Source organism: Echinops telfairi, unplaced genomic scaffold, assembly GCF_000313985.2.
Source record: "Echinops telfairi isolate 266 unplaced genomic scaffold, ASM31398v2 ScPeMD7_25;HRSCAF=90, whole genome shotgun sequence".
Taxonomy (NCBI): domain Eukaryota; kingdom Metazoa; phylum Chordata; class Mammalia; order Afrosoricida; family Tenrecidae; genus Echinops; species Echinops telfairi.
The window spans coordinates 19,154,010-19,179,547 of NW_022103922.1; the positions used below are offsets into that span (position 1 = coordinate 19,154,010).

A 25,538-nucleotide genomic window follows, 5' to 3' on the forward strand; every position below is an offset into this window, starting at 1 on the left:
ACTGGCTGGGTTTTCAGAATCAGATTGCCAGGCCTTTCTTCTGCCCATCTCCGGGTGGGTTAAAATCTCCCCACCCTTCAGGCAGTGTCCTAGATTCACCTGACTGCAATCAGCCAATATCCATTTCAATTGCTTCATTCTGGAACTCTTATTCTAGAATATAGGGGTTATCATACTCGAATATTCTGGAGCCCTGGTGGCTTAGAGGTTATGAGTGAGGCTGCCATCCTCAAAAATCAGCAGCTCGAAGCCACTCCTCGGGAGAGAGACTAGGCTTTTGACTTGATGGCGGTGAGAATAGTGTCATTCTAGGCGTATCAGCAAGACAAGGCATGCACGCCCACTCCCGAGAGCATAGTCCCCATGGCAACTAACACAGAGAGCTGAAGCTCGAGAGGAGCGATGAACACAGAAACCCTAAGCCGGACGCTAGATAACCGAACACATACACAGGCACCCACATGCACACACAGGTCCACATGCCGTGGAGACAAAGGCACACTCTCCCACGTTTCCACTCTTCCACGGCACTTACTGTACTACGTGCAGCTCTTTGAGATTTTCAAAGACCTCCGCCAAGAAAGCACCCTGCTAAAGTCCATTTCTAGATGGATCCCTGGAAGAGAAACTGGTAACCTTGCTTCCAGAGGGGTCAGAATGGTGCCGATGGCAATGGTTGGCAACCAGGAACAAGGACGCCCTCGGTTGACAGAAGGCTCCAAGGTGGGGGTGATGTGGATGACGGCCATTAAGGGGAGAGAAGCGGCACAGGTCACTCCTGCCTTGCAATGGAACTTGCTTTGAAAGGTCATATGCTAGTTGTCTGAAGCCTGAAATACGTTTCCCCAAAACAGCATTGCTTTACACCAGGGGTCCTCAAACTTTTTAAACAGGGGGCCAGTTCACTGTCCCTCAGACCCATTGGAGGGCCAGACTGTAGATTTTTAAAAGGCTATGAACAAATTCCTATGCACACTGCACATACCTTATTTTGAAGTGAAAAAACAAACGGGGCAAAAACACCCCGGCGGGCCGGATAAATGTCGGCGGGCCGCATGTGGCCCGCGGGCCGTAGTGTGAGGATGCCTGCTTTACACAATGGCTAGAGTCTCGGGCTAGCCCACAAACGCTTCCTGAACCATTGCACACAAGACAATAACCAGGGACCTTCGCAGAAGGAATGGATGGAGAGTCCACATACGCTGACCGCAGGTTGCAAGGCAGTGGTGCCCAGTGCAGAGGCGGATTCCCTAGGAGCAGCGGATCCTACAAGAGGCTGCACATGTGCATTTATATTTTCCGAGGCCTCCAGGACCCGTGTAACTCCCTTGGTTTTTCAGGCACATATGGCTCTCAGCTTATTCGTCATTATCACACGCGCCCATCTTTCTTTGCTCTGTAGCAGACGCTCGAGTTCAATCATCGCATTAAAATAAATGCTCTTCTCCCTTTCCAGAAATCGGAGTTCTCAGTGTTGAAAGGGGCCCTAGAGATTATTTTGTCAAATCTCCTACCCGATGCAGGAATCCTTTCCACAGCATCCCGACAGGCCACGCTTAGCACAAGGGCCAGACACAGTCTAGTCTCAAGCCCAGATGCTTCCAACTGCTCTCAAACTCTTTTCTTTATATTGACCCCCAAATCAATCTTCACAGAAAGCACTTGCTGGTCTTAATTCCACTCTCCTAGTAATCTGGGAACAGAGGCCTGTGTCATACGGTGACACATGGGACTCCCATCTGCAAAGTCAGCAGTTCGAAACCACCAGCCACTCCGAGGGAGGAAAGAGAGGCCATTCTATCCTGTGAAGAGTGACAGCCTCAGAAACTCACAGGGTGGTTCGACCCTAGTCCCAGAGGGTGGGCCACTAGGAGTTGGCATGAGCTGAGCTGGGTGGTCTAAAATAAGTGCAGGCCCCCTCAGTAGCATGCATCCCTTCAAATCCTATCTGCCCACCTACCCATCCCCTGCCTCTTGGCAAGTTCCAGTTTTCTAAGCTCCAGATGCTTTCCCTACAACTTGGCCATGCTGGTCTCCCTCCATCATCAGTGCTGGGAACCTTTCAAATAAGGAAATGGGAAAGCATCCTTCCGTGTGAGCTGACCACGCCAGAGCCCAGTGGATGAGTTCAGGCAAGCCATAGGCAGGGCTATAAGGGGACCGATAACACGAGTGAGGCATGCACACCTAGAATAAATAATCATTGAAGACCCAAAGGATCAAATTCAGAAGGGCAAGGGGAGGAGGAGGAGAAATGTAAACCGGAGGCTGAGGAAGTGAGATAATTATGTGCCGAAGATGTGAGTGCTTCCCTGTCAAATAATGGTCGGCTCTGTGAGCCTTTACTCGAGGCACAGAAAATAAAACAGTCCAGTGGGTCGCTGCATCCGAACACCCTCCCTTCCCTTCAGCCTGAAACTAAGGGAATGTTTCTTAGCAGCCACATCATACCATCTAATCGCATTAAATTTGTGGTTAAGCAAAGCCCAGAGACTCTTTCAAACGCTAATGCCAAGACAAACCTCCTCCCCTTCCCCGTTACAAATATGTATAATTGATTTTTCATCCCAAATGTACAGCCCTCACGTTACTCTCCTTGCGGTTCAGCTGGGTCTGGGCCAGGCATGCCACACAGTCAAGGTAATTTTGAATCTTGCGTGTCATCTATCGCACGCGTCCTTGTCTTCCCACGTCGTGTTTTTGTCCGGATGATGATAAACATTGAACAGAACTGAACCAAGGATGGGGTCCTGTGGCAGACCCCTCAAGACAGTAGTCCAGGCTGGTTAAAAGCCGGCCTGGCCTGCTTGCTCAGGGGGCTGAGAACCCACCTAATTATCCTATCACCCTGCCCATCTCTCACCAACTTTATCCACAACGAGAGCTTATCAAGTGTCCTCGAAACGCCAATCACGTCCTCTTCTAATCAGTTTCTCCTTCCCCACAGCCCTTATTATGCAAAACAACCTCCCCCCAGCCCTGTTTTCATTCGGGAGCCCCATTCCCCTCCGTGAGGCTGAATGAATCAAGGCCTGGACTCCTGATGTTATAGGCTGGTTCCACAAGACCATTATCTCCCCAGAATTTGGATATTGTACATGGAATCCTAATTAGTGTCGGAGTATTTTGTTGTATTTTTTAATTTTTCCATCTTAAGGTTTGCTACTGAGAATATACACAGCAAAGCACACACCAACTCGACTTGACAGTGTCTACGTGGACAATTCTGTGACGCTGACACACCTTCCCAGTTGTGGAAGCCGTTCATACCATCCTTTCTTTGTCCTGGTTCAGCACTTTGGTTACCTGAAATGTAACGTCGAGCTAGGGCTGGGGCATCAACAAAAACAGACCCAGTGGCGACAGCCCCGGGCTCTAACATAACCATTGTGAAGATGGTGAAAGGCCAGGCAGTGCTTCGCCGTCGGGCATAGGGTTGGCATCAGTCGCAACTGACCTGACAGTACCTAGCAACCCAACCCATTGGCATCCTGCGGCTCTAACTCACAGGAAGCCAGTAGAACAGACTAGAACCGCCCCACCCCATTTCCCAGGCTGCCCATCTTGACCAAAGCCAACTGCCACATCTTTCTCCCGAGGAGCAGTCAGGTGGTTCAAACCACCGACCCTTCGGTCAGCAGCCGAGCACTGAGCCACTGTGCCAACAGGGTGCCCACCTGGGTATCTTGGAGTGTCAAAGAGAGGGCTATGTTGGGATACGCTGTTGAAACGTGCTCGCCTTTCCTGTTAAAGCAACATTCGGGGCACTTCCTAAGAGAGTAACAAAGAAAACAGACCTGCAGGATGGCGCTGTGCCATGTGGTGGTGATGTCTCTAGTCCCCGGGGGAACACTTGCTAAGACCAGAAAAGCCCTACGTAGAACAGGGACTGCACCTTAAGGCTTCTGAACGTGAGGAGCGTAACCGTCTCTGGAGTCAAGTCCAGGAGGCCCTGGGTGCATGGAGCCCCTCCCCGTGTGCAAACAGAATCCAAGCTGGGCCGGCCGGGCCTCGCCTCCCAATTTCATCAAGCCCTTCAGCACGGCGTCCCGTTTCATTGTTGGCGGCGTAGGTCACAGGACTAGACAGCCAACCGATGCCTGCAACTCGGCCCTAGAATAGTCACCCTCCTGGGGCCGCAGCCTGGCATCTGCACCTGGCTCCCGAGGCTGCCCTGGCTGCAGATTCGTGCCCATGCGTGTCCTCGTGGCTTGTGGAGAACGAGTATGGGCTCACTTCTCCCAACCAGCCCGGGAGGGAGGCTCTAGAACGTCCCCATTTCCCCGCGGAGGAGATGGAGGCGCAGAACCGCAGCCTGTGTTACTGTGCGGTGGCCTTGCTCTGAAGGGGGCACTCTAGATTTAAAGCCCGGTGGTCTGGCTCCGGCATCTCTGTTGTAACCCCCAACGCGATTCTCCCTCACCCAGTGACTCCACACTAAGATTATTTGTGGAATAAAGCAATGAAAACGACAGTGTGGAATGACGAGGAACCATCTTTAAGGAAGGCTCAACCAGTCGCCAACCAGTCGGTTCCAGCCCTGGAGGCCCGACCCTGTGTGTGTCTGAGTGGAAAGAGCTCCAAGGTGGGGGGTGGGGGGGTCTTTTCAACAGCCCATATTCTGAAAGCAGCTCTCCAGACACCTCTGGGTGGGTATCAGTCACCCCCACCCTCACCCCCGTTCGGCCAGCAGTGGAGCAGCAGTCTGCTTATCTGCATCGCCTAGGGACCCCCAAGCAAACACTCACAAACAGGCCCATTCAGAGCAGCTAGCTGAACAGATTTAAAACGGGGCCCAATTTAGATACGGAGGGGGAGGGCGCGGGTATTTCAAGCAGGCCCTTCAAACAGGTTCTGTTCCTTTTCAGCCCCCAGCTGAATCAGAGTCAACAGTCTAACAAGATCACCAGGGGAGTTTGTTTGCCGAATCACCTGGGGACTGTTGTGCAAATGTAAATTCTCCTGGAGTCTCGCTGGGGCAGAGATGCACCTGCTCAGCCACAGCTGTTGGAAAGGAATGAACTGATTGGAAGCCCCGGCGGATTGCAACGGAGAAAGAACCCCAAGTGTTTGCTCTTCCCTGGAGCACGGATACCTCTTGGGAAGAGACTCTGATCTATGTTGTTCTCCCGCTCCACACCCATCAATGGGTCTTTATGAGCCAAATTCACCCTAAGAGACCTTCAGAGCCCTTCTGCCCTGGGCCTCCCTCAGGCCCCCGATGGTCTCCCTCGTGGCTGGAGGCACTACTGGTGCTCAGGTGGACCTGCTGTCTTCCACGCCTCCTGCCCCTCCCCTTCTCCTGCAGGGCCCACCACCAAGTGCCCCTGCTCTTCCCCCACCCAGGCCTCACTGCGACCCTCAGGAAAGGGAATCATCATTATTCCTAGTTTACAAAACAAATAGCTTGCACGAAGTCGAACAGGAAAAAATGACAGCCCCAGCATTTGAACTCAGGTGGTGTCCAGCATGTACTTTCCTTATCACTATAACAATACAGGTACGTACGCGCGCACACACGCGCGCGCACACACCCCTTCTAAAGCCTTCCCAGTGTTGCTTCCCAGGTACTCTCTCCCCACCTGTCAAGTTCCTCATCACTTATGTAACCGATCTCATTCATTAAAGCTTAGCTGTTGTTCTCCCACCAGACATGGCAACATCTCCAAACGGACTACAACCCACCTGCAGGTCGGTCTGTAACAAACTTCTCACATACCAGTCTTCCCAGCGGTCGTCAGAGCTGCTCCTACAGAATGGAATTGGAGTGAGGGGCAAGAGCCTTGATGATGACTTCCGCACTGACAGGTCTGTTCACTTTAATTATGTTTTTGTTGTTCTTGAGAATTAAAGAGACTCACTGCCATCAAGTTGATGCCAACTCATAGCCACCCGACAGGTCAGAGTAGAACTGCCCACGTGGGTTTCTGAGACTAACTCTGTACAGGAGTAGAAAGCCTCCTTTCTCTCTTGAGGAGGGGCTAGTAGTTTCGAACTGCTGCCCTAATGTACAACCCACTTCGCCACCAAGGCTCACACAGTGAAACATACACCAATCCATTCATTTCTACAGGTACAACTCGGGAACACTGATTGCATTATGCACCCACCCTGGCCTATGTTTTCTGAATCGTTCCTACGTCATTAACATATGTTCACTGCACCCTAAGGTTTCCATCAAATCCTTACAGTCGCTATTGACATTTTGGTCCCAATAGATCAGACAAAAGCATAATGCTCAACACAGACTCCTTTTACGCAGCTAAACTACTGCTCAGTTGAAAAAGGACTTCAGGGGCTATTTTTGATTTACATTTTAAAGATCATCTCAGAGCAATACTTTCAAGGGCTCATCCAGCACCCCCTGGCTCCAGAAAGTCTGGAGTCCATGAAAATTTGAAATTCTGTTCTGCATTCTTCCTCTTTGGGCTAGGATTCCTCTACTGAGTCTTTGATCAAAATGTTCAGTAACAGTAGCCAGGCACCATCCATTTCTTCTGACCTCACGACAGAGGGTGCAATTCTTCATGAAGGCCATGAGCAGTAGAAGGGGCCTGAGAGTCAGGAAGAGAAGATGGCATGGGAATGTGGGGCAAAGATCAGATTTTGAACTGTTGTCATTGGAGTTACTACAAAGTTCTACCCTATTTTCATAACATTGCATTTTGACCAATTATATATAGTAACAGACTCATTTTTATAAGATGAAAAATACATCGGAACAATTCAACACTCATTCTGATAGCTCACAAAAATGCCCTACTTTTTAAGGAGATGAATATAATGTAGCTTAACATGAAAGGTAGGGTAATTCTCTCTAATACAAATAATTTGATGGGAAAATGAAAAAGATTTCTGGGGGAGAAGGTACAGGATGGGGAGGGGGAGCTTATTTTTTCTTCTCTACCTGGATGCTACTGAAAATAAAAAGTTGCTGGTAGATATCTATGAAAGGCTGCTCTTTGTCTTTTTTCATATTATTAATCAGAATTTATGAAGTCAATTTTATTTAAATTAAAAACAAGAATTCTCCTTGAAACATGTAATAGCAAACCAATTCCTTATTCTCCCCATCCACCCCCCACCCCACCCCACCTCTTCCCTCTTAATTTGTAACAGAGACTCTAAGAAAATAGAATCTAAGGTTAAGGAAATTTCCATCAATGTGAAGAAAATATTTTCCAAAATTAAAATAACAAGCTCCTCCCTGGTTAACAGAACTGATTTAAGTTGCAGATACATAGCTGCCCCGGAGCTCACCTTCCTCCCCAAGCTTAGTGGAAGGGCCAAAGCCACATCCTTTTCAGCAATTTGTGATTCCTCCACGGGCCTACCTCTTTATGAAATGCTGCACATACTAGCAGCGCTACATAAATATTTCATGATACATTACCCAGTCCTGGAATTTCCTGCACGATTGCACAAAATTTTAAATTGTGCACTGCACGCTGCAGATTCATCAGATAGAGAGGAAGCTAGCCCAGCAAGTCCTTAATGAATTTTTTTTACAGGCATCTTAGAAAAAGTACTTGGCTACATTTATATTTTAATGTCAAGAGAGATTTGCTAATACTTTGTATCACTTTGCTAAACCGGCTTTTACAATTATACTTTTTTTTAAAACAAGAACTTTCATATTCTAATTTGCAGTCAAAAAGGACCCGATGTGACTTAAAACACCATCTGTCATTTCCATAGCCAGGGAATTCTACCAACACGCCTGCTGTCTGATAGGCAAGAGATGGACAAAATCAGTTGACCAAAATTGTTCCTGAATGCACAGCAAAGGGCTTTCCTAGATACTAATCTCGATTCTTCTGTCTCCTTATCTATAAACCACAAAAGCGGAGCACATTGATCTCCTTCAGCTTTACAATGCTGGTCAGCATTTCACTTCATCTACAGCCCCTGTGGCTTTACATCAGTGGTTCTCAACCTTCCCAATGCTGGGACCCTTTAATAGAGGTCCTCATGTTGTGGTGACCTCCCAACCATAAAATTATTTTCTTTGCCACTTCATAACTGTAATTTTGCTACTGTTATGAATCGTGGGACCCCTGTGAATGGGTCATTCGACGCCCAAAGGGGTCGCGACCCACAGGTTGAGAACCCCTGCTTTACATTAAGTCAAGGGAGCCAGCTCAGCTCAGTGGACCCACAATATCCCCAGGGAAAACAGAGATGCAGACCAGGAACCCGATTTCCAAACTAAGCAAGGCTCCCCATAAGGGGATCCCCCAGTAAGATAATACATCTGAGAAACAGCTTTGAAGACGTTCACAGTATTGTAAAAAGATAAGGTGGTACAGTGCAGAGAAACTCTCAAGGGTGACACATTTCTTTTCTTTCAATAGCAAATGCCCACGATCTTCCGATGTGCTTAGAAACTTTATCCCCTTATGGATTATGATAAGGTCACTCCATTCAAATTACCCACAAAGTAGCTCTGTGGACGGGAAGCAACCACCTGGGGAAAGTCGCGAGCAATACGAATAGTGAACTTACTGCATTTTGACAACCCAGAGGGATTTGGGGGATGGTGGTGACCTTAACTTGGTTCCAACCACCCGTTCCCGTACCAGCCTCACAATTGTTCTTATGTTTGAGCCGATGTTGGTAGCCACGGTGTCAACCCATCTGGTCAAGGACTGTGCTTTTTGTTGCCCCTCCACTACACCCCGCATGATGTCCTTCTCCGGGGACTGGTCTCTCCTGATATAGCACATAGTACACGTCCAAAGTACATGAGACCAAGCCTCGCCATCCTGGCCCCTAAGGAAGCATTCTGGCTGTGGGCCGTCCAAGGCGGATCTGTCTGTTCCTGGGGCAGGCCGTGGTACTTGCCGTATTCTTTGCCAGCACCGTCTTTCAAATGCGTCGGTTCCTCCTCGGTCTTGGCTTTAGTGTTGGATGATTATGCAAAGAAGATGGTGGTAGGGATCACGATGGTCAGCCTGGGGTTGTCGAGGGAAATCAGGTGGCGGAAATGGCGTGCACTTGATACAGTAAGAGACGCCTAGTGTGTCCAAACCACCCAAGCTCAGGAAAGTTCCCTACAGCGATTGGAATCTACATTTTGATATGGTGGAACACTTTCAATCGATCCTTTGTGATCTAATCCTCAAGGTGTACCACTTCTGATCTTTGCTGGACCCTAAACTGAATAATTGCTCACTGTCGAAAACCGAATGAGAGCTGTTAAAAATTAAATAAATAAAACCAAAGGAAACCCCAGGACTCCAAGGGCTTGTTTTCCACTGACAGCCAGGCTGGGTCTCGCCAACACAGAGAGCGTTGGTCAGGAGAACGCTGCCATCTTGTGGCCACAGGAAGTATTTGTTACCCCAAAAGGGCTGTCCTGGAGTGGCTTTCCTTAAGGGGAAAAGGAAGTCATCCAGCCCAACAGGCTTATCCAGGAACTCCCGTTAAACAGGAAGTCCTCAAAAGTCACAGCGGAAAGACATTAAAGAAATGTGCTCAAAACAAGTCCTTGCTGTTGGGTTGATTCCAGCACAGAGCAACCCGTGTGACAGAGTAGAACAGCATCCGGCTTCTAATCTGTATGCTGAGCAAGAAAATCAGAGAAATTGGACTATTTGAAGAACGCAGCATCCGAATTGGAGGAAGGATTATTGACAACTTTCAGTACACTGATGACAGCCCCTGGCTTGCCAAAAACGAAGAGGACTTGAAGCACTTGCTGCTGAAGCTGACGGACTGCAGCCCTCGGTCTGGATTACAGCTCAGTGTAAAGAAAACAAAATCCTCACACCTGGACCATAGGTAGCATCATGCTAAAGGAGAAAAGATGGAAGTTATGGATATCATCATGGAAGGAGCCGTCAAGAGATCAAACGAGGCATTACATTGGGTGAATCTAAGGCACAAGGCCTCCTGCCCCAAGCCGTGGGATTGTCCATTGCCTCATCTACATGTGAAAGTTGGACGTTAAGTAGGGAAGACCAAAGAAGAATCAATGTGTTTGAGTTACGGTGCTGATGCAGAATACTGAAAGTACCGCAGGCTGCCAAAAGAACAAACAAGCCTGTCTTGGAAGAAGTACAGTCAGAGCGCTCCTTAGAGGCCAGGACGGCGGGACTTCATCTCGTGGACTTTGGACATATCATCCGGCAAGAGAGATCGGTGTCCGGAGGAGGACGTCATGCTTGGCAAAGTGGAGGGGCAGCAAAAAGTGGAAGGCCCTCAACGCAACGGACTGACACCACGCCTGCAGCCCTGGGCTCAGACATAAGAACCCTGTGAGGACCGGGCGGTACTCCCGTCAGTTACACCCAGGGTCACACCGCAAGAACCTGTGGGAGCGGGTGGCCACGTCTTGCTCTTGGAGGAGTGAGATCATAAACTTTGTAATCAACCTGGGGCTTCACCATTGAGCCAAGTGTGGCAGGCAGAGAAATAGGGCCAGGCAGGGGAATACAGGTGGGCTTTCCTCCCTTCCTGGCAGCTCCAAGAATCTCCACAATTTTTTTTAAGGGAGGAAGTTAATCTTTTTTCATTAAGGAAGAAAGGTGAGGTACTGAAGGCTAGAGGGGTCACACAACACACTCAGAAACCCCACCTCTGTCACTTCCCACTGAAGGGCCTCTCTTCCCCAAGCCTGCGTTTTCTCCGGGCTTCTCATTCCCTTATTCCCATAACACCTCAGCCAAGGAGGTCGAAAAGCAGACTTCATAAAGCTTACAAGATGCTTCTCATTCGATCACCATCAGCCTCTAAGCCTCTAGTTGGGAGGGCGAGAGATGATGTATTCCTAAACCACTAGGCCCTAGATCATCGGTGCCCAATAGCCCATTCCGCACTGCTGGGAATCCTGCAATCCGGCCTGTCCACATGGGAGCTGGCAGGCATGGGCGGGTGCGTGTAAGCGCACTGGAGATGAGGCTGCTTCCGCCGTGGCATTGAACTTTACATTTTCATTTCTTTCCATGTAATAGCCACACGTGACAGTTCTAGATCTTGCCTCTAACCAATCCTAGGGTGGTGTCACCTGGACAGATGAAATCCATCTGTCCATCCTCAAAGGTATGTGTTTGCATAGCACTACAGTGATGACTGTGATCCAGGAGGGAAGGGGATTGGAAAATGAGTTCTGGCCCTGATGTGGAAAAATTAGAACCCTCGTTCATGGCTGAGGAGTTGCAAAATGGTACAGCCACTGTGTTTAAAAAAAAAAAAAGTTTGGAAGGTCCTAGAAAAAAATCACATAGAATAACCATATGACCAATGTAATTCCACTGGGGTGTTTACCCAAAAGAATCGAAAGCAAGCATTCAAACCAATATATAAAAGTCAACGACCAATGGCACATTCCTAACAGAAAAAAAGTGTTAACAACCCGAGTCTATCAACAGCCAAAGGGCTGAGAATCGCAGTCTGTTCCATACACTGCTGTCAGGTGCCAAAACCTCAAACTCACTGCCATCTCATCATGGCCCGATAGGGACAGGGTAGAACTGCCCTGGGGGGGGGGGGGTTCCGAGACTGGAACTCTGCCGTCTTTCTCTGGCAGAGCCACTGGTGGCTTCCAAGTGCTGACCTTTCAGATCAGCCCAGCATGTAACCACTTCGCCAGCAGGGCTCTTGCTGCCAGCTGTAGCTTTCCTAAATCAACCCCCAGTGCCCTCCTTTCTCTGCCCATCCTCTTCCCTCTTCCCAGTCTTCTTGTAGGGCACCTTACCTACACAGGTAAGGCTGTAGTGGTTACTATTGTGGCTCTACTGTGCTTCTAAAATCGAAGGGTTGTGGCAAGCCTGCATCGAGCCGTTTTCCCAGGAGCATGGACTCACTTCAAGGCTCTGGGCTACAAGACTTCAAACGCTTCCCGGGATCTGCCCAGTGAGCTGGCATCAGGGATCTTAGATGTTACTGCTTGAGGACACCACAAACCAGGCCCAGGTAAGATGGCAGAGGTTCTCAATAAATGCTGGGTGTGTCCTGGCCCTTCATGCCCTTCCCTCTCCCACCCCTCTGGCCTCCCTATTCCCTGACACACCAAAAGCAGAGCAGTTATGGTGGTAATAAGTCCGCAGTGGCCTCCACGTGGGCAAGCAAAAGGAAGCGTCAAAGATGTGCCAAACGTCAGTGTTGTCTTTTTTGAAGATCTCGCCACGCCCATCCCTGCCTTCAGGCACCCCCACCCTGCTCAGTCAGGTGCCACCCACACCAAGCCAAAGCTCCCCACGGGCAAAGAGATTACAGCGCCCCAAAGACTCAAGTGAGGGTTAGCATTTGAGAGCAGCCTCTTCGGATTAAGGAATGTATATTTTTTAGACATAATGTAATTGCACACTTCATAAGACTACCATATCATGTGACATAGCTTTTTATATGCACTGGAAACCAAAAAGAGGCTCCCTTGATTGCAATATTCTTGTCCTTGACTTGGTCTGGACCTGAACCCCCAGTATCTCCAAGGTCCACCTGTCCTGGCAAGGAGACATCTGGCTACAGTAAGCAGCAAGGACTTCTCTCCAATCGTGTCTAGCCTCCAAACTAGTTTTCACCTTCGTCTTCCATTGTGTGCATGCCCTACCAAGGCGTTCGTTCCAGTCCAGCGAGCACAATCCTCCTGGGCTTCCTATTTCACCGAGGACCCCCATCCACCGAGATGTGACTCCCCACAGCCGTGAGCACAATGGGAGGGAACCCGGGAGAGCGTGCGGCACACACACACACACCCCTCAGCAAAGACCCTCCAACAGCCTGGGCAACTGCTGCGCGTTTAAAGCTCCACAGGTGATTCCACTGCGGGTCTTTACGTTTCCCACCCAAGGCAGCATTTTCTTCTGTTCACCAGCACATGACAGTGGGCAAGCGCTTTTTGCAGATTTCAGGGCACCAACCTAGGCAGCACCAATGACGGAACACTGGACTATTAACTAAACGGTTGGCGGTTCACCAGAGACCCCTCAGATGTCAGTTCTGGTGGCCTCCTTCCTAAGGGTCCCAGCCTGGAAACCCCTGAGGGGCAGCTCTCTGCATCCTCCGCTTCTAACAGCTGCCATGACTCAACACAACCCAGGTGCCAAGAACCTGCCCTGAGAGGTACTCATAAGACGGTAGTGTACTATGCGGCATAGAGACGGTCAATGAGCTGCCCAATAGCCCACCATTCATGAACGGGCAGGAGAGCTGACCCCAGAGCCTACCCTCAGGATCAAGTAGTTCTCTTCGGCCCCAGCGGCCAGGTGACCAGAGAAGAAAGTGATACAGCGCAGAGTGGGGCGCTGGTGGGGGGAGACATAGGATGCTGGTCAGCCACAGAACTTTAAATTCCCCAGTTTTCCCCAGGACCACCCGGGGGGAAATCAGCACCTGGCAGGAGCAGGGCAAGGCTCGACAGGTGACGGCCCTCTCATTCTCCATTGGCCTGTCCACACCAGCGTGGAAACAAGTTTTACAAACACCGGACGCTTCTCAACAAAGCACCCTCTTCTCTGAGCGAAGAGCTGAGTAGCATTAACAGAACCTCTTCTCTGGCCCCATGCCCAACCTGGCCAAGGGCTTTCTTGCCGGCCCTTCCTTGGACTAGGAAGGGTCGAGAACGGTCACTGGCCCCTCTGTGGCATGGCAGCCTAAGGAGGGTGCCATGCGGACCGGACCGGGGTCTGGAGACACAGCCTCCCTGGCCGACCGGGCCACCCCTTTACCCCCTTACCCGCAGGAGCACAGGTCGCAGATGCACTTCCTCTTCAACGGGGCCATCCTGCGGCCAGGCGACCGCGCCCCGCAGCCACGTCGCAAGGACCTGGGCAAATGCTCTCACTCTTGATTCCAAAGCAACTGCAGTGGCCCCTGGCCAAGTTGGGTCGTCGGTTCGGGTCCTGGAGCTGGCCTTGGGCGCGGACGGACGGACGGCGCGCCAGCTAGGCGACCTCCGGGTGCAGCGGCGGCCCGGCCTCTGCGCGCCCGGAGCTCCGTACCTGGCGCGGCTGGAAGCCCCGAGCCGCGGGCCTGGCGACCACTGTGACGACGTCGCGGGGGCCATGAGGCCATAAAGGGCCGCCTGTGACGCGGGGGTCTCCCAGGGCCTCGCCTCCAAAGTCCGTCCCCCCCTCCCCCCATGTCATCTGGGAGAAAGCTCGAGGCAAGCAGAGGACCTGAAGGGTCCAATGTGCCAAAGTCAGCAAATGGCCACGACACCCGCGCAAAATGGTCGAGAACCCCTGCCAGGGCCCGCGTCCGGGGAGGCGTCTTCTCGCTTTAGGATTCGAGCCGCTCTTTCTTAAGTGTATCCCCCCACCCCTGCGCTTGAAGGTCGCTCCCCGACCTTCCTGAGGGGCAATCCGAGCCTTTGCCTTCGCCAGTGCGTTCAGAATCGCTGTCATCCAGGGCCCCCGCGCACTTGAACTCGCGGTGGTGTTGCCAAGGGCTGCTATCAGCTAACGACCACTGCCCGGGGCGGCGCCAGCACCTTTCCCAGGTGCGCGGAAGAGCCCGCGGCGCGCAGCAGAATCACCTGCGGAGCCGCGCAGCAAACCAGATGCCCGCTGCCTGACCCCGGCAGGTTCCGAGTCCGACCAGCTGGGTGGGCCCCAAATCTAACAAGTTCCCGAGAGATAGGGGCGCCGCTGGACCCGCGAGCACACTTAGAGCCCTGGCTTCAGGGGGTCTTCCGCCTTCTCTTCCCGCTCCCGCTGCCAGGGAGGGTCCTTCCAGCTTCCTGGTGGCCCAGGAACCCCAGATTCCTGAACCCCACTCCTCCAGCAGAATCTCTAAGAATCTCAATTTGGGGGGTTTTGGTGTGTGGTTTGGAGAGTTGTTTTTTGTTGTTGTTGTTTTGTTTAAGCTTTTTACTGTGAACTGGGTGAAGGTTTACAGAGCGGATCATCACTTTACAGTCATCAATTCGTACACATTTTGTTTCAGTCACATGCCCCTTAGGCTGCACTGTAACCTCTCCTTTCTCCGCCCGCTGCTTCCTGTTTTCCTTCCTTTTTGTTTCCTGACCCCTCTGGCCTCTGGCCTTGGGTAAAGGCTGCATTTTGTTCGTAAATGGCTGATTGTTTTAAGGTGTGTGTAGCTCCCAGGTGCTCTGGAGCAGACCTATCAGACGGGAGAATGGCCGTCCCCAGGAGGCTTCCAAGACTGTAAACCTTTCTAAACAAAACTCATGCTATTAAAAACAACAAAAACATTTTACTGGGGGCTCTAACAGTTTTATAACATTCCATACGTCAATTGTATCAAGCGTATTTGTGTATATGTTGTCATCATTTCCAAAACATTTTCTACTTGAGCCCTTGGTGTAAGCTGCTCTTTTTCCCCCTCCCTTACCCACCCCCCACCTCATGAATCCTTGATCAATTTTATATGGTTGTGATGATTTCCCGTCTTACACTGTCCGTTGTCTCCTTGAGGCTTCCTCACACCAATATCATGATCCCAGAGAAAACCCATGCTGGTGAGTCAGTGGTCCTCATAGTGACCCCATGGGCAGGGCGAACTGCCCCTTGGCTTTCTGAGACTTTACATCTTCAAGGGAGGAGACAGTCTCATCTTTGTCCCTAGGAGCGGCGGCTAGGTTTGGACTGCAGACCTTGCAGTCGGCAGGTCGGCAGCTCAACGCAGAGCTACTAGGCTGAGACTGACTCCTTTGTGAAAAAATAATTTTACTGAGAGGGCTTATATCATCACATTGAATATTTCAATCACATGAAGCAGGGGTGTACAATTGCTACCACAATCAGGTTCAATATATTTTCTTCTTGAACTACTTGCTATCAGCTCCTTTATCCCCTCCCTCCCCCACGCTACCCCTTAGGAACCCTCCTCCCATGATAGTTGTTTTGGGTTTGGTTTGGTTTGGTTTTTTACCACTTTGTACACAGTTCAATGTATCCATGCACATACAATGCTGTTGTTCCATCCCATCAAGTGGGGTTAAGCAGTCACCAATACCATCTGCTCCCTGCTCTCCACTTTCTTCCCTCTCTATACTCTCAGGGAACCACTACCCCTGTTACTTTTTTTTTTTAATCATTGTTCTTACAGCTCATAACAATTCATACTCAAGTGTATCAAGCACATTTGTATACTGTATATGTTGCCACCATCATGTTCTATACATTTTCTTTCTGTTAGAGCCCGTGGTATTAGCTCATCTTTTTTCCCTACTTCCCCCACCCCCCACCCTTGTGAATTCTTAATAAATTATAAATTATTTTCATATCTTACACTGACCCCTGTCTCCCTTCACTCACATTTCTGTTGTTCCTCCCTGGGTTGGTGGGGTGCTGGTGGTGGTGATTAATACATCTCTCATTGTGATCAGCTCCCCCTTCTCCCCCCACCTTCTTCCTACCCTCTTGGTATCAATACTCCAATTTCTGTTCTAGAGGGGTTTATCTGTCCTGAATTCTGTGTGTTGAGAGCTCTTGTCTGTACCAGTATACATGCTCCTGTCTAGCCGGATTTGTAAGGTAGAGCTGGGGTCATGACATTGGCGTGAGCAAGCCTTAAGGAACCTGAGGAATATTGTGTGTTTAGACTGCACCCTGGCTGATTCATACCTTCCTTGTGACCCTTCTGTGAGAGGATGTCCAGTTGTCTACAGACAGGTTTTGGGTCTCCACTCCACCCTCCCTCCCCAACCATTCTCAACAATATGATGATTTGTTTGGGGTCTTCTGATGCGTTACCTGATCCCGTTGACACCACATGATTACACAGGCTGGTGTGCTTCTTCCATGTGAGCTTCTCTGCTACATGGCCACTTGTTTTACTTCCAGGCTTTAAGACCCCAGATGCTACATCTTTTAATAGCTGGGCACCATCAGCTTTCTTCACATTTGCTTATGCACCCATTTTGTTATCAATGATTGTGTTGGGAGGGTGAGCATCACAGAATGCCAGGATAATGGAACAAAGTGTTCTTGCGTTGAGGGAGGGCAGGAGTAGAGGCCCAAAATCCACCCACTTCCTCAATATATGATAAATAGATGTACATAGGCCAACACCTCTATTTTCATGAATTAATATATTTACATATGCACATAACTATGTTTCTAACACTATCAATAGTTTTGCTTCCTAGATCTTTCCTGTTTCCTTTTCCTTTCTCCTGCCCCACTATCAAGCTCCCCCTTCATTTGCCTCTTGGTAATTCCTGTCCAACACCACCGAGGTCCCCACACCTCCCCGCCCTCCCCCCCCCCCTTTGATTTTAATTCCCTAGTTGTTCCCTCATCCATGGCATTATTTACTCATCTACCCCTTCCCTCCCACCTACCCCCCCACCCCTCCACCCCCCACCAAGTCTCCATATCATTGTGAATGAGGTGGGTGGGAGTGCGGAGTGGAGACCCAAAACCCATTTGTAGGCCACAGGACATTCCCTTACAGAAGGGTCGTGGGGAGGAGGCCAGCCAGTCAGTGTGTGGTGTAGCAACGATGAAACATACAACTTTCCTCTAGTTCCTAAATGCTTCCTCCCCCCACTATCATGATCCCAATTTTACCTTACAAATCTGGCTAGACCAGAGATGTACACTGGTACAGATAGGAACTGGAAATCCAGGGAATCCAGGGCGGATGTTCCCTTCAGGACCAGTGGTGTGAGTGGCGATACTGGGAGGGTTGAGGGAGGGTGGGTTGGAAAGGGGGAACCGATTATAAGGATCTACATACATATAACCTCCTCCCTGGGGGACGGACAACAGCTGGAGACACAGTGTCCCCTCCGCAACAGAGGACAATACTGGGGACACATGGCAGGGAGTAAGTCTGGTCTGACAGCCCCATCCCCCACAGCAAGGTGAACCAAGAAGGGAGCACAACAGATCAGCCACGAAGCCCCTGAGGAGGCCCCCAAACAGACTTCAGGCTATGAGAGGCAGACCCTGGAGCTCCCTAGAACCGGTGGAGAGATCGTCATAAAGGTCAGGGGAAAAAAAAAAAAAGGTCAGGGGACAGGTCTGGAATTATGTATGGATTTTTTCTCTCTCTTTTTTAAAATTTCTCCCCTTCAATCATTGTTTTCTTTTTGTTCTTGCTGTTTGGTCTGCCTGTATAAGATAGGCATGAGACGCATGCCTGAGGAGAGGCACCAGGAAATTGTTGGTAAATTCTTGAGTCTGAGATTACAGGAAAAGCTTGTGGGATGGAAACTTGCTTGCTTGAAAGTGGGAAAAGCACTCACTGGGAGTCTGGATGTCTCCCAGGAGGGATTTGCTATCATTCAGCTGCGGCGGGAGAGGAAGATATGGCAGCTGATTTGCAGAAAGACTGCAGCCTTGGGAACCCCGTGGGACAGTCGCGCTTTGTCCCACAGGGCCACTGGGTGGAAATCGACTTGCGGCAAGGGGGCTGGGGTTTATCATCAGACCAGGGGACCTGGGGACGCTAGATCCAGGGGGCGGGAGAGGAAGGCGGTCCCGACGTCACGGGTTGGCGGCAGCCGGGGAAAGGCACGCCTCCCGCTCCTGAGGGGAGCTTCCGTGTCGTTGCGCCCGGGGCCGGCGACACAGCCACACCCGCACCCCGTGCAGCCGCCACGCGCGTTTCCCCAGAAGAAAACCAACCCAGACGCGCGCCCGGCCCGGCCCCTCCTCGGGCGCGCGCCTCCAACCCACGGGCTTCCCCGAAGGCGCCGGCAACCTGCGCTCGTGACGCCGCGCCGCCGAGCGCCGAGTTCTCGCGAGATCGCCACCGGAAGTGGGTGGCGGCGGGGACGTAGCGACCCGCCCCTCCGGAAGGGGAGCCTTTTTCTCTGCCGTTGCCGCCAGTGGCGCCGGGTCCCGGTCCGAGTCGCTTGCCAGGGAGGAAAAGCCCACCGGGCCGGGGCCTTCGGCGCTGAGCTCGCGCGTCCGGCGTCCCCGAGCGCACCCAGCCCGCCGCCCGGCTCCCTCGCTCGCTCCGCGCCGCCCCTCGGCCGTGCCCTGAGGCCCAGTCCGCGGCCGCCCGGCGGGGGATGCCCAACTCAGCCATGAAGAAAAAGGTTCTGCTGATGGGCAAGAGCGGCTCGGGGAAGACCAGCATGCGCTCGATCATCTTTGCCAACTACATTGCGCGCGACACCCGGCGCCTGGGCGCCACCATTGACGTGGAGCACTCGCACGTCCGCTTCCTGGGGAACCTGGTGCTGAACCTGTGGGACTGTGGCGGCCAGGACACCTTCATGGAGAACTACTTCACGAGCCAGCGGGACAACATCTTCCGCAACGTCGAGGTCCTGATTTACGTCTTCGACGTGGAGAGCCGCGAGTTGGAGAAGGACATGCATTACTACCAGTCGTGCCTGGAGGCCATCCTCCAGAACTCCCCCGACGCCAAGATCTTCTGCCTGGTGCACAAAATGGATCTGGTGCAGGAGGACCAGCGCGACCTGATCTTTAAGGAGCGGGAGGAAGACCTGCGGCGCCTGTCGCGCCCGCTGGAGTGCGCGTGCTTCCGCACCTCCATCTGGGACGAGACGCTCTACAAAGCCTGGTCCAGCATCGTCTACCAGCTCATCCCCAACGTGCAGCAGCTGGAGATGAACCTGCGGCATTTCGCCCAGATCATCGAGGCCGATGAGGTGCTGCTGTTCGAGAGGGCGACCTTCCTGGTCATCTCGCACTACCAGTGCAAGGAGCAGCGGGACGTGCACCGCTTCGAGAAGATCAGCAACATCATTAAGCAGTTCAAGCTGAGCTGCAGCAAATTGGCCGCCTCGTTCCAGAGCATGGAAGTCCGGAATTCCAACTTCGCCGCCTTCATCGACATCTTCACGTCCAACACGTACGTGATGGTGGTCATGTCCGACCCTTCCATCCCGTCGGCTGCGACCCTCATCAACATCCGCAACGCCCGCAAACACTTCGAGAAGCTGGAGAGAGTGGACGGTGCCAAGCACGGGCTGCTCATGCGCTGAACGTGGCCACACGCTGTGGTGGGAGAGACCGAATTGCCCTTTTGTCATATTTCCTTAATTTCTCTCTCTCTGCACCCGCCCATTTTAGTATTCATGTTGCGGACTGCCAAGTGGGCTTTTGAAATGTGTGCCGTTAACCGGCCGCCATCTCTTTCCACCCGGCAGCCCAATCTCGAACCATGGGACGCTGGGTCCTCGGCGCTGCACTAGTGCTTCACGTTGGCCTTTCTGACAAGTTACTGTGTTGTTCCCACGAAAATGGGCGGTGGCGATGATGTATGTTTGTTCTGATGACATGGTTAATAGAGAAGGGCATCCAAGCCTTTACCCATCTTTCTGTATCCTTAGTGGGTTGCCAAGATAAAATGTTACTATTTTATCAGCAAGGAATTAAGTCTTCTTGACTTCAATCATAAATAAACATTTGCTCTTAGCAATTTAAAAGATGGTGTTACTTGACCTAATTCGACGGTGGTTCGTGTGGGAATCGATAACGACTGTCTTTACTGGCAGATTTGATCATACCGTGTATCCCCCATGTTTTTGCGGATGTTTCAATGGCAGCTACACCAGAGGGGTTCAGAGTATGGACACAAGCCTGAATTGAGGTCAAATGATGGTCCAGTCACTCGTTCCGTGAGCTTGGGCAGGATAATTTCACTATGATTGCGTCCTCATTTGTAAAAGGTGGCTCAGACTAGCACCAAGCTTGTTGAAAGGATTAAAGTGGCAAGTATTTAGACTAGTGCCCGGCACCTACTTGGCCTTTCTCCCCAAAATTACTGAGTGTGAAACCTAGCTATATTAACCTTGAGTTGAATGCCAGGTGTCCCCAATATTTGCTGTGCTTCTAATTGTCTTCACAGCCGATGAGCTAGGTTACCGCATCTCCTCCACTTTCTAAACGAGAAAACTGGCAGATGGTTCATTGCCAGTAAGGTCATACAGATGAACACAGCAACCTGGAGAGATCCTCCGTTCATGACACCCCCATTCGGCCCGACACTGACAAGTCCATCGTCCCATTGCGACGTGGATTGTTCCTTCATAGAATTCTAATTTCACAGATGGGAAGCTGACGCCCAGAGGCGTGACGTGAATTCTCACAGGAACCAATGTTTAATTCATTTTGAGGGGAAAATTTTTTTTTCACTTTGGTCAATATCACTGTCCCATTTGTATTGATCTGGATAATTTTTAATCAGAGTCTTAGAATGTGTATTTTTAAGGGTGGATTCTAACATTCCCAATTTAGATGGGCAATGTGGTAAAGTCAAAAAGCAGACTTACAATGTCCACTTCTGGTTCTACAACAGATACACAGTTCTCAATGGAACCTGAATTTCATGTGGGACTCGCCCTGGTGGCATACTGGTTAAGTGCTCACTTGCTAACCAGCCATTCTGCGGGAGATTCATGTGACACTGCCATCTATAAAGATGGCAGTGTTGGTAACCCACGGTGGCAGTTCCACTCCGTCATACAGGATTGCCATGCATTGGCATCGACTCAACAGCAGTGGCTTGAAAAGTGCCTTTAAAACCGCTATGAGCTGGACTCTGACAATGGGGATCCTTTTTTTGGTGTAATTTCATTAAAAGGGGTCACCTGATCACAGGCTAGGCTGGTCTCTCATTTTATAGATGAGGCAATAAAGTTAAACTTTCTAGCTATGGCTGACTAGTACCCTTACTAATTTACAGTGGTAAGCTATTCAGACATGAATTACAAAACATCTAATTAAGGCACTGGCAATAAGGATGATCTGAATCATTGAATCTCTTGTTATTACATAAATTCTAAGTTGACATTACATAAGAAATTCCACAGCCAGGTGGTGTATTGAATATTCAAGACATGAATAATGTATTGTCCCAAAGGGCACTCCGATATTTTAAACTTACATGTAGACTTGGCTTCCACGATGCTTCTGGAGAAAGGGGAACACGTCTGTTTCTGCAGCTTGGAAAGGTGACCATGGGCCAGGTGGGGAGCAAGTGCCTGGACGGCTGGTGGTGGCCACTTCACCATCTTGTGCAATCCCCAGTACCAGCACCTGCAGCAGGACTGAAGGAGTCGCAGCTCGGCCTGCTCTGTGCCAGTGAAAGGCTGCCCTGCTGCTGGATGGATGGATGAAGGAAGCCTGGAGGCAGCGCTCTGGGGACTAGGATGCACCTTGGAGCCCAGCTTCACTCTGAGGGCTTGGTGGTCTTTAAAGCCATTCTGTTAGAAAAATCGAGACTATGCCTTTTCTGCTTAAACACACACACATAGGACCACATACATATATAGATGTGGTCAGTTGTTGCCCAAATAGATGTTAAAGGACACTGGCATATGAAAGATGAAGAATCTCAAAGACTTTTAAAGCTGTCAGACATAAGTTCACATTATTGGTTAAATCAAAGCCCAGTGACACTTGGCTGTTTTCTCAGGAGTGAAGGGCTTCCTACACTTCAGGGGCGGTCATGAGCACCCCCAAGCGTGACTAATCTGAAATGCATTAGTGTAGCTGCTTTTGGTTGTTAATTGTGGTTTCATAATTTTATTTTTTAGAATCTCATCTTTATAACAAGTAAAACACAAAATACATAAAACTAATGTTCCAAAACTAAGAATTAGCCTTTTCTTTAAAAACAAACATAAAAAAACCGACTAACCAAGTAAAATATCATGATAGTATCTGCATCTCAAAAAGTGGATTTGCCTGAAGCATACCCTTTTTAAGCAGTGTGTGTGTGTGTACAGGAAAGCACATTGAATATTTTCTATGTTTAGTCCAATGACATCAGTCACACTGTTGTTATTCTCATTATGCCAGCAGTTAATGACCGCTGAGGGTCGAATGACCCTTTCACAGGGGTTGCCCAAATTCATAGTAACAACAGTAGCAAAATTACAGTTATGAAGTAGCAACGAAAATAATTTTGTGGTTGGGGTCACCACATGAGGTACTATATTAAAGGGTCGCGGCATTAGGAAGTTTCAGAACCACTGCATTATGCTGTTTCACCACCATTAACTTAAGGCTCTGTCTCTTAAACTTCTTGGTATTTTAAAGTTACTGTTGTCAATTTGATCTTTTGTATATCATTCTTTTAAAAAGTGCAATGTTCAATGCAAACATGAGTTAAATAATTTTAATTTAAAGATAACTTTATGGGAATGGTTTTGGTGCAAAGCTTAAGTTATCTCAGGGCAATAGTTAAGGGATTACTCCAGTCACAACAGGTCCAATAAGTCTAGTTTCTATAAGAATTTCAAATTCTGCCCTACACTTTCCTCCTTTTGATTAAGTTCCCCAGGGGCCACACCACAGGGTCTCAACATAAAGGCCCAACTGAAAGAACTGAGCCCTGCCTCAAAGCTGTCTGTACCCTTAGACTTAGACTGAGGACTGGGATATTCTGATGGGAAAGGAAGTGGAGAGGGGCCACCCCAGGGCTATGGAAGTAGCAGCCACTGGACCTTGGGAACCTCTGGGGTGGTGGGTGTCCAATGTAAAGGGGCCCAGAATCACCATTTATTTGGAAACTCGGTGCTACCCTTGCATTAATATAACATCTTTAGAACTGTTGGGTAGGGATCTTCACTTGTAAGAATTAATCAAGGAAGTTTTCCCCCTGGCACCTATCCATATGCTCAGTGCTCGGTCCATTGGGAGATGGAACTGCGCAGGGCAACAACTCATGGGGTGTGGCTCGGGCTTGCATAGACTAGTCATATCGACAGTGTCTATGTGCCACTGGAAAAAGTGTTGGTGTGATCAATGCAATCGCCTTATACCCCGGGGGATGATTGACAATGGTTTTCCTTTTTGTTTCTTTGGGGCTTTTTTCTGCCTTTCATTTGTTTTTGTTGCTGTTTGGGTCTTGAGGTGTTTCTGTCGTAACACCACAGCCACAGTAAACCAGTCATGCATAACCCATGGACAAGCAGATGGTTTCTGAGCTCTCACTTAACTCTAGCCCCAATCCAAGAACAGTTACTTCTGATCAAATGGCCCTGGTTTGATAGTCACCTTCATAAAAGGATCACTGAAGATAAGGGTGCTGCAGCAAAGTGTAGTGAAGAAAGCAGATGGTACCCGGCTATCGATTGGAATAGTGTTTTGGGTCTCAAAGGCTTGTATTCAGACAAGCAGCCATTTAAGGGAGGAGTCAGCAGTTCACATGGAAGAAACACACCAGTCTGAGTGATCCAAAGATAATACCAAAATCCAAATATGACAAAGGGAAAAAGTATCAGAGCTTAAATTGTGAACACCCAGTTTGTAGAAGGCTATGGAGGGCAGTGGGAGCTGAAAATCCACCTGCAGAGTAAACATAGGCCTCTGGAACAAGGTAAGGGACTCAGCTTTACTGAGATTATAAACTTGATTACAGTGGATCAAACAGTATAATTTGACACTTGGTCAGTTGACCTCCATGTTGACCCAACCTGACTAATCTAGGCTCAAGTATTTCTTGCTCATTCCACAACAAAAATTTCTTCCCTGGCTTTTTCAATATTGATGGTGCTTTTTTCTTTACTTTTTATTTGCAGTTTTATCTTTATAGTATTATTTTATTTTTATTGTTTCTGTTGGGTTTCCCAGTTTGTGAAGCACAGCAGTTAAAACATTAGAGATAATTAACTGGTGCAATGGTTTTTAAAGGATGTGATGGGTGAGGGGATTTGGGGAGCAAATGAATGAGGGAGGAGGGAGACATAGAATTGATTGTGACAATATATATACAACTTATTTTAAAAACTATTTAACCATGGAAGTATATGATATGTGAATCCCATATCAAGAAAACCACTAAAAAGAGAGGAAAGAAACCAAACTTGACCAATAGTTACCATGGGTGAAGGGGAGAGTTGTTGCTTGGGAGACACTGAATCTATGTCAATGGGGGTGGAATAATTTGGAAAAGGACATCAATAATGGTTGTATAACATGAAGGATATAATCAATGGCACGGAATTATACAAGTTATAGAATTGGAGAATGTTTTGTTGTGTATATTTTTGCCATAATTAGAAAAAAAAAACACTAACAATCAGTACAAGAAAATGTTCTAGAATTGAATAGTGACAATTGTATAACTCTTCTTGATACGATTGAATTATTGAATTGTATGACGTGGATGAAATGTTCATGAAACCTTAGAAATTTTTTAAAAATAGCATCTGAGGTCTTAAAGACTTGTCTAAAAACAAGGGCATTGTAGTTGCTATCACCTTTCCAATGTCTGTTCCATGCCTCCTGGCTCAGACAGCAATGGCATGTGTTCAAATGGGGGCTAGAAACAGGTCTTCTCTAGGCCAGCAGGTCGAGTGAAGTGTGGCAGGAGACTGCATATGTACCTGTTAGTTTATTGTGCCAACTTGGCTGATAAAAACATGTGAGGTTAATTGAAGGGCAGAGATAAATTCTTAAGTCTCTTCCTTTCTGATGGTCCAATAGGGTGCAGCTGCTTTAGCCAGTTCCCTGCTTCAGCTGGCAAGGCTCATTTCCTGCAGACATCCCTGAGAAGCCGCATGGATCTATCCCAATGCAGCCCTGGGTGCTGGAGCAGCCGTGTGGAGACCCCTGCCAGCGCTGAGAAGCTTACAGTCACTGATTTGGCTTTCCTCCTGCAGTCGGCATCATTGTATGTTTTGAGATGGAGGACTTTGT

General features: G+C 49.4%; 1 protein-coding gene across 1 annotated transcript; it reads left to right on the forward strand.

Moving 5' to 3' along the window:
* The first annotated feature begins 18,734 nt into the window (after positions 1-18,734).
* Positions 18,735-20,317, forward strand: RRAGA (Ras related GTP binding A). Its single transcript, XM_004706550.2, has one exon. The coding sequence runs from the start codon at positions 18,932-18,934 to the stop codon at positions 19,871-19,873; it is 942 nt and encodes a 313-aa protein (XP_004706607.1). The 5' UTR covers positions 18,735-18,931; the 3' UTR covers positions 19,874-20,317.
* The last annotated feature ends 5,221 nt before the right edge of the window (positions 20,318-25,538 follow it).

Bases quoted from the DNA above. Each gene is read 5' to 3' on its own strand.
- RRAGA (XM_004706550.2), top strand. From the start codon at position 18,932: ATGCCCAACTCAGCCATGAAGAAAAAGGTTCTGCTGATGGGCAAGAGC.